This window comes from Geotrypetes seraphini, chromosome 5 (genome assembly GCF_902459505.1).
Source record: "Geotrypetes seraphini chromosome 5, aGeoSer1.1, whole genome shotgun sequence".
Lineage (NCBI taxonomy): Eukaryota > Metazoa > Chordata > Amphibia > Gymnophiona > Dermophiidae > Geotrypetes > Geotrypetes seraphini.
The window spans coordinates 152070958-152080764 of NC_047088.1; the positions used below are offsets into that span (position 1 = coordinate 152070958).

The 9807-nt window shown below is 47.1% G+C and overlaps 1 protein-coding gene across 1 annotated transcript; it reads right to left on the reverse strand.

Annotated features, from left to right (window-relative positions):
• Positions 1–5498: 5498 nt before the first annotated feature.
• Positions 5499–9007, reverse strand: FZD7 (frizzled class receptor 7). The gene has a single exon (XM_033947155.1). It carries the CDS (start codon positions 8860–8862, stop codon positions 7090–7092), a length of 1773 nt encoding a protein of 590 aa, XP_033803046.1. The 5' UTR covers positions 8863–9007; the 3' UTR covers positions 5499–7089.
• Between the last annotated feature and the right edge of the window lie 800 nt (positions 9008–9807).

Genomic DNA, 9807 nt, shown 5'->3' on the forward strand with positions numbered 1-9807 from the left:
TAGGTTGTGGGCCATAGTTCTGAAATAAACTGCCACATAGTTTAAGAAATACAGATTCTAAATTTAGGCAAATTGAAAGCATTTTTTAAAATTATTATTATTAATCAATGAATTGAATTTCCTATTCTGGGGATGTTTCAAATTTTCTATGTAAACTTGCTGTTAGCCCATTTTATAATCTGTAATCCGCCTTGAGCTGTAAGATTTGATAAGCAGACTATAAATGGCTATAATACAAGATTAATGCAGACAAGACAAACATCTGGCCAAGACATCACATCCCAGGGGTGCAGTAAAAACAATATCTATAAGTCTGGCAGGCGAGGGCACACAGCATTGTTCAATCTACTTTTGATTTACTTTATCTACTAGTTATGAATCCTTAAAATTAGCTTAGTATAATAAGCAATATTACATGGGTTTCTAATGTATTTACTACTCCTGGAAAAACTGCCATCTATTCTTGTTGGGCAAGTTACGGTATCTATTAATTTGCAGAGTTAAAAAAAGATTTACACATTAAACAGTACTAAAACAAACTTCTACAAAGTGACTCCTTTTATGCCTGCCCTTAAGTACTTGTCCAATAACAGCAGCTGCAAATCAAGTCAGCAGAGAGGTGTCAAGTATACCAAGTGTTACTCTTAAGACCTGCAGCATTTGCTTCCTGTGCAATTTTTGGGGGGTTTTAACACAAAATACATAAGGCATTACAAGCCACAATACGCTTTCAATCAAATGTTTCTGAAATTTAAAACAGTCCTGCATCTCCCTACTAGTGAGGACAGCAGAACTTCTAAAATGCACAAAGCTTTCACGCACACCAAGATACAAACTGATCTACTCAGAGCAGTGTCTCGCAAACTTTGCGAAGCTGCAGCACACTAAATGTGGTGCCCATGGCTCAAGACATCCAGAAGTGCACGGATGTCGATGCAATGATGTTAACGCCCATGCATGACGTCATCACGTCGATGTCCATGCATGCACTAAGGACCTCCAGACGAGGCCCTCAGCCACCAACGGGTGGTGCTGGAAGAGGCACGTCCTGTAGGCAGTCAGCTGGCGCTTCTCTTCCCCGGCATCTTGCAGCACACCTGGAATCTCAGCTGGCACAGTTTGCTATACACTGACCTAGAGTATACAAACATTGCAAACCAATCGGCTCCAAGACTAGAAGTAATGGGTGACAAGATTCCAAAATGGGGCTGCCCCAAGAACTCATAGTTGAAGCTTACATTTCAAAATGACAAACAATAAAAAGCTCAAACATGGACAAGGAAAATAATTATATATACTGCCTTTTTCTAGTTACAATCAAAGCAGTTTACATATTATATATATATACAGTGGTACCTCGGTTTACGAATGCACCGGTTTGCGAGTGTTTTGCAAGACGAGCAAAACATTCGCAAAATCGGCGCCTCAGAGAGAACGTGAACTCGCAGGCCTTGAGCATGCGCACATGCTCAAGGCCAGCACAGAAGAGGAGGCCGACATGCCGGTGCTACATTAAAGTAAGAAGAGGGCTCTGGGGGACTTCAGGTTGCAGTGGGGGGGGGGGGGTGTTTCCCAATGGTGGCGAGGGGGTGCCCGATGGTGGCCGGGGGGGTTCCCGATGGCGGCAGGGGGGGGAGGTGCCTGATGGCAGCGGGGCCTTTGGGGGGAGCAATGCTGGTTCTCGTGGGGAGGGGGAGCAACGCTGCTGGCCTCGGTGGGGGGGGGGGGTGGGAACGTATCAAAGCGAATTTCCATTATTTCCTATGGGGAAACTCGCTTTGATAAACGAGCATTTTGGATTATGAGCATGCTCCTGGAACGGATTATGCTTGTAATCCAAGGTACCACTGTATTTATTTTTTTTTTGGTACCTGGGGCAATGAAGATGTTAAATGCTGGAATCTGTAAACCGTGCTGATGTTGACGGCCGAACACACGTCAATCATGTGATGGCACCATTTAGAGAATCGTGCCTCCGGGAAAGATGGCCACTGGAAATGTAGGCCAGGGTTTTCAAGGCCTACATTGCCAGTGCTTATCTTTGACATGAATCACACCTACATAAGCGCTTTACAGTGCCTAATGCCACTTCCAGGATTAGTCATGCCTACAGTGGTGTTTGGCACCGGCAGGCACTTTCAGTTTATAGTTAATTAAGAACATAAGAATTGCCGCTGCTGGGTCAGACCAGTGGTCCATCGTGCCCAGCAATCCGCTACCGCAGGAGCCCTTAGGTCAAAGACCAGTACCCCGAGTCTAGCCTTAGGGTTAAATGGTCAATATTCTCAATGGAGCAGGGTAAATGGTGAGATTTCCCAGGAGGTCTGTGCTGGGACCACTGCTTTTTAATATATTTATCAATGATCTAGAGTAGGGGTGTCCAACCTGTTGCCCCGTGAAGTATTTTGTTTGGCCCCGGTCGAGAGCGATGCAATGTTTTCCTCTGCTGCCCCCAGGTGTTTACCGTCTTGCCGGCTCCCTCCTCTGTCTTTCTGCAGCGTCTGCGCGTTTGTGTGGCCCCAGAAACATTTTTATTGGCCAATGCGGCCAAGGGAAGCCAAAAGGTTGGACACCCCTGATCTAGAGCAATGTATTTCAAACTGTGTGCTGAGGCACACAAAGATTCCAAGTGTGCCTTGGCACACTGAGGAAGAGAGGAGCCTGCCGACTTTCCTACGCGTTAGTGTCGGTGCTGCCCGATTCACCAAAGGCCTGCATGTTTCCCCCTTCTCTCTAGCATCCTCTGCAGCCTGCAGAGGATCGCCGGGTAGGTAAAATGATTTTATTTACAATATAGTGATTGAAATGTGTCAGTTTTGAGAATTTATATCTGTTGTGTATATGAAAAATGAATGGAAAAAAATTGCATTAGTAAAGGGGATGGGTCTGGGACAGAGCTTGGGTGGGCCTAGGGAGGTCTGTGGCTTGGGTACTCAATTTCTATTTGCTAGACTTAGGGGGTACTTAGCTTGAAGTAATTGAGAAACACTGCTGTAGGCAATCAGCTGGCACCAGTGCCTCTCCTTCTCTCTTCCCTGCTGGCACCCCCTACTGGCATTTCAGGGCCCACCTGGAGGGCCTCTGCACATGCGGACATCGACGTGATGATATCACGCATGTGTGTGATGTCATCACGGTGACATCCTTGCACTTCTGGGTGCCTCAAGCTGTGGCCACTACCTTTAGTGTGCCCCGGCTCAAGAAAGTTTGAGAAATCTAGAGATAGCAATAACTAGTGAGATAATTAAATTTGCTGATGACACAAAGTTCAAAGTTGTTAAATCGCAAGAGAATTGTGAAAAATTGCAAGAGGACCTTGTGAGACTGGGCTTCAAAATGGAAGATGACTTTTAATGTAAGCAAGTGCAAAGTGATGCATGTGGGAAAGAGGAACCCGAACTACAGCTACATGATGTTAGGTGTCACTGCCCAGGAAAAGGATCTAGATTGAGGATACATTAAAACCCTCAGTTCAACGTGCGGCAGTGGCGGCTAAGAAAGCAAATAGAATGTTAGGAATTATCAGGAAAGGAATGGAAAACAAAGATGAATATGTTATAATGCCCTGACATCACTCTATGATACAGCTGCATCTTGAATATTGTGTGCAGTTCTGGTCGCTGTATCTCAGAAAAGATATACAGTACTCCCCAGATATTTGCGGGGGTTCCGTTCCAGGAACTCCTGCGAATCTTGAAAAACCGTGAATACAGTTTTTCATGGGGGAGACTGTAGAGGGCAGCGGGAGAGTCAGGAGAGAGCAGCCGGAGCGCTGGCAAGTAAAGGAAATCACTTGCTGTATGCTCCGACCGCTCCCGTGTCAAAGCAGCTCCTGATTGATGAGGCCCCACTTTAGTACAAGAAGAGGTGGTCGGAGCATACAGCGAGTGATTTCCTTCACTCGCCAGCGCTCCGGCTGCCCTCTCCTGCCTCGTCAGCTGTCCTTTCCTGGTCGGCGGTTTGCGGTCGGAAAATACCGCGAATGACCGGGACCGCCGACTGTGAATTCGCAGGGGAGCATTGTAGTGGAATTACAAAAGGTAAAGAGAAGGGCAACAAATGCTAAAAGATTTGGGATGCCTTCCCTATGATGAAAGGCTAAAGCAGCTAGCACTCTTCAGCTTGGCGAAGAGAAGGCTCAGGGGTGATATGATAGAGGTCAATAAAATGGCGAGAGGAGTGGAAAGGGTAGAAACGCTTGTTCACTCTATCCAAAAATACTAGGACTAGGGGGCACCTGATGAAGCTAAGTAGTAGATTTAAAGCAAACTAGAGAAAATATTGTAGCATGTAATTAAACATGTAATTAAACTCTGGAATTCATTGCTGGAGAAGGCAGGGTTTAAAAAAAGCTCGGATAATTTCGTAAAAGTGACATCCATAGGCCATTATTGAGATGGCTTTGGGAAATCCACTGCTTATTCTTAGGATAATCAGTATCTAGCTAGGTACTTGGGACCTGGGTTGGCCACTATTGGAAACAGGGTCCTAGGAATTTGCTTACCACCTTTTTGTAGTTTTACAACCACACTCAAAGTGGCTTACATACAGGTACTTCAAGCATTTTCCGAGGAAGTGGAGGATTAAGTGACTTGCCCAGGGTCGGAAGGAGCAGGATATGGTTTGAATCAACCACCTCAGGGTGCTGAGGTTGTAGCTGTAATCACTGCGCCACACTCTCCTCCTCCTGTCCAGGATTTTGTGCTCAATAAATCTTTGGTCTGTCCCAGTATGGCAATTCTTATGACCTTACTTGTGGTGTGCAGTTTTCAGATCTTGCATACTGCACAAAAGAAGAGCTTTTTCAGAAACATTCAACGGTACTGTACCAATGTTTGTTGTTACAAGTAAATTGTTACACCTATAGATTTTATAGCCCACTTGAGTTCAATTCAGCAACTTCTGTGTTGCCGGCCTGTGGGAAAAAAAAATTTAAGCAGTGCAGCTACTACATACTGTGTTCTGAAGGGTAGGCGACAGGCCTGCCCACTAATTAACACTGCATGATAACAAGTCTGCTCAAGCTTTGGGCTTTTCAGAAGTACTCCATACCCTCTGAGGAAGGGTAGAGCAACTCAATAATGGAGTAATTACCGGTACTGGGCAAGCCCAACAGCAATATCAGAAAGTTTTAAGTAAAAGCAGTTTAATCCCTCATTACTCCAGATTTATGACAAGAGAAAAAAAAAAAAAAGATGGAGGATAAGTAACAGATTAAAAGGGCGTCATTCAAGATAAATCTCGCATTCTGGAAAACTCACATAACATTTAAGGAAGCAGGCCACTGCTACCGAGAAATACATGTAAATTATACATAAACAATCACTATGCAATAGGAAAAGAACCTCTTTACCACTTTACCAGCCACTCAAAAGGGAAAACAAGATTTTTTTTGGTTCTCAAACTCTAATTTTATATCTTAAAGCATTTGCTAAATATATACCAGACTCAATAGCATATAGTTCCATCTTATACAACTAGCAGGAAGAGTAACCATCTTGTAAAACGATTTTTATTTAACATTCTGTACATGTGAAAAATGAGACCGCTACACACTTCAAGACAAACAGTAAAAATGTAGCCCCATTATAAATACATTTGTTCATACAAAAGTAGGATTATTTACAAAAGCTCTACTGCCACTCAAATCAAATGGTTCAGTGTGTCTGATTACAAACCCTCAGAGCACTAATTACAAACAGAAGTTCTATTATCTTTGTACATTATGTTACAGCTCTCTAGTTCTAATATTCATTTACACACTAAAGTTTGGCAGCTTTAGAATGGTCACTGCCATTCAAAAGGAGAATCAGGCACATGATCTTGCTATAAGACTATACTATAGGAAGTGTTTGTACAAACATAATTACCACAAAAGATTCTATATTATCTTAGAATATCATGGCAGATAGTTAATGTTAAATGAATAATTTGAAATTTTCTCTCCTGAAGTACCCTTCTTCCAAATACTGGGAATTATATATTAAAAAATTAGCATTCATGGGGGGAGGAGAGAAAACAAACACACAGGCTACAGTTGCTTGAATTATCCAGTTTTAAGACTAAATAATCCCTGTTTGATCACTTAATCATAAGACCATACAAAAAGCAACTTCTCCCAGATAGTAAGGAAAATATAAGGCAGATGTACCAATGATTTTATACTAACCCGTTTATGGTTTTTTGGCTCAGTATCATGAGTATTTGCACACAGGGTTGTTGTGTTGTTTTTTGTTTTTTTTTTAAGAGTCTTTTGTAAGAAAGATATCTATCTGTCCACACTTAAAGGGCCACACAATGAATGCACTTTACACTTACTGGGGGGATTAAAAAGCTATACATCTTTTTAAAAATGTTCTTAATAATCCAGAGAACAAATCCTGAGATTATTAAATCTTATCCATAGTGTACTTAAAGTTTTAACTACAGCCAGTGAAAAAGGGATGCAATTCACGTTTCAGCCTATGGAAAACAAGACTAATGATGCATGCCTTAATCTTTTGTTTGAGAGGATTAAACCTTTTGTTTTCAAAGTAGAGAAAATGCAATTTCATATACTGTATAAGTACACTGTCACATCTTCCACTAGATTAGTAATGAAAATAAAGTATTTCAAAATCCAACTTTAATAAAACTTGGATACTTTCTTAACATTAACCCCCCCCCCCCCCAATTTGAAAAGAATAAAAACCGAAGAAAATATACTCAAAGGTTAAAATTAAGCCCTTCACATTTTTGTGGTCTATTAAAAAGAAAACCCACTAAAATAAATAATATGCATCAGCACCACAGAATCATCTCTCTCAAGTACTTGTCGGTCCAGCAGGGGTCAGGACTTGCCTATGACAAAACACTAGTGTCACCCTTTAGGCACAGCTTCTTCATTTATCACCTTGACAGTTTTTACTCCTGGCAAGGACAAACTACCACCACCACCAACACCTGCCAGGAATAAGGGGGGAAAAAAGTAGTTCCTCTTGTTTGTCTGTGGCTTGACCCAGCCGGCAGCAGCAAACAATTGATATTCACTAGCGCTACGGCCAATTCTAATCCTTTTAAAGCATTGCTCCCTCTGGTGCACGGGTGGGCTCATACAGCTGTCTCCCCTTTGCTGCCGCTGCTCAATTTGTAGTAAAAGCGGCGCCAGGACTTGAAGGTTTTCCCCGACCAAATCCAGAAGCCGGAAGTAATGCCCACGATCATGGTCATTAGATATTTGATCATGAAAACAGTGAAGTCGGGGCTCATGGGCGCAAAGTGGTCAGCGGGACAAGGGACGGCAAAGCTCTTGCAGACTTGCATAAGCCAGGTCTTTTCCCAAGCATCCCTAAAAGCCTGCTCGTAAAAATAGCAGGCGAGGACGATGGTGGCGGGCAGCGTGTAGAGGACGCTGAAGACGCCGATCCTCACCATCAGCTTCTCCAGCTTCTCCGTTTTGGTGCCGTCGTGTTTCATGATGGTCCGGATCCGGAAAAGAGAAACGAAGCCAGCCAGGAGGAAGGACGTGCCGATGAAGAGGTACATAAAGAGCGGCACCACCACAAAGCCGCTCAGCGAATCCACGCTGTAAATGCCCACGTAGCAGACCCCGCTCAGGATATCCCCGTCCACCTGGCCCATGGCCAAGATGGTGATGGTCTTGACCGCCGGCACGGCCCAGGCGGCCAAGTGGAAGTACTGAGAGTTGGCCTCGATGGCCTCGTGCCCCCACTTCATGCCAGCAGCCAGGAACCAGGTGAGGGACAGGATCACCCACCAGATGGAGCTGGCCATGCCGAAGAAGTAGAGGATCATGAAGAGGATGGTGCAGCCTTCCTTCTTCGTGCCCTGCGCCACCACCCTGTAGCCGTCGTCGGCAAACTTGTCCACGCAGACCGCCCTGTCCTGCAGCAGGAAGCCGGCGCCGTAAGCCACGGCCACCATGAAGTAGCAGCCCGAGAGGAAAATGATGGGCCGCTCCGGGTAGCAAAAGCGCCTCATGTCCACCAGGTAAGTAAGGACGGTGAAGAGGGTGGAGACGCAGCACAGGACCGACCAGACCCCCACCCAGAGCCGGGCAAACTTCACCTCCTCCTCCTTGAAGTACATGAGCCCGTTGGCCCGGCTCGCTTCGCAAGGCGCCCCGCAGTCCTTCTCGCCTAGGAAGCGGTAGCCCAGGTAAGGGGGCACCCGGAGCTGCCGGGGGCAGGAGAAGGAGCGGGGCCCGCCGAGCGGAGGCAGCGTGAGCAGGAGGTCGGGGAGGCGCGGGGTGGGGTGGGCGGTGGCGCCGGCCGGGGCGTCCGAGCTGTTCTGGCCCACGCAGATCTCGCCGGCGCCGTGCACGGGGAAGTGCTCGCAGCGCAGGCGCTCGGGCCACTGGAAGCCGAACTTGTTCATGAGCGCCTCGCAGCCGTGGCGTGCGCGCTCGCACAGGGAACGGCACGGCGGGATGGCCTGCTCGAGCACCGTGCACACGGGAGCGTACATGGAGCAGAGGAAGAAGCGCAGCTCGGCCGAGCACTGCACTTTCACGAGCGGGTAGAACTGGTGCACCTCGAGCCCCGCGTCCTCCTGGTTCGTGTGGCCCAACAGGTTGGGCATGATGGTCTGGTTGTAGGCGATGTCCGTGCACAGCGGGATGGAGATGGGCTGGCAGAAGCCGTGCTCCGGCACCGAGATGCCCTGCTCGCCGTGGTACTGTTGAGCCCCGAAGCCCGGCCGGGGGACTCCCAGCAAGAGTAGCAAAGCCAGCATGAGGACGGCGGCTTTGTGCGGCTGAACTGACGCGGGAAGGCTGAACGCCTGCGAGAGAAGCCCCAGCCTCTCGGACTCCCGCGCTTGGTGCACCCCGCGAGCGGGCGCTCTCGGGAGACGGAAGCGCATCCACTCGGCTCCTCGCTTCTGCCGCGTGCGGATGGGACTCTAGCCACGCGCCTCTCCGACTGTCACGGAACGCTCCCCAGTCCGCGTGCCATGGCTCTCAGCGAGTAAGCGGAGTCTCTTGCACACTGGAACTATACGCCTGTGCGCCGCCCCCTCGCCTCCGCCCTCTCCATTCACAAAGCCCGTAAGGACAGGCGGACGGAGCTCGAACCGCGCCAATCCCTGATGTCTTTTGCATAAAATTGGACCATGATTGGGTGCCGAGAGGAAGGGGCGGGAAGGAGGAGGGCCGAGAGTAACTTCCAAAGCGGCGCGGCGAGGAGTTGTGAAAACTTGCGCATTAGGAGAAACTTTAGGTTCCTTCTTGCCAGATACTGCGGTACAGTAAACAAACAAGAGTCTGGAAATATCTTTATCAAATTATATCATTATCTTTGGAAATAAGGTGGAAAATGCGGTAGCATGGGGGGGGGGGGGATGCACCTTCAATGGGTCATCCTGTCAATCGGTTGTATTTCTCATCAATCTTTGTACATAGTAGAACCGCAAACATGGATGTCTCAATTCGTCCTCCTTTTCTAGAGCCAACCTTAATAGGTTATTCCGTGTTGAGCTTTAAATAAAGCGGCTGATTGGATTGCATGTTATTGTGACAATAACATGCAATGTCTCTCTCACCCACCATTCACATTCTCTGCCCCACCATTCCCCCCTTTTGCCTTCCCCACGGATGTGGTATACCATCTATTTGAGACCTATTGGCTCCTTTGCCCCTATCCATCCTCTCTCTTAAACCGCCTGTTTACTGTGCAGCTACAAACGTCAGCAGTAAAATGAAAGGGAATGAGTCAGAACCTCATCGGCCCCACCCCATGGCAGCAGAGGAGGTGGACAGGGAAAGTGGATGGGGGCAGTGGCGTACCTAGGGTATGTGGCACCCGGGGC

What these genes read in the sequence shown, in the direction of transcription:
- FZD7 (XM_033947155.1), bottom strand. Translation starts at nt 8,862, where the DNA reads ATGCGCTTCCGTCTCCCGAGAGCGCCCGCTCGCGGGGTGCACCAAGCG.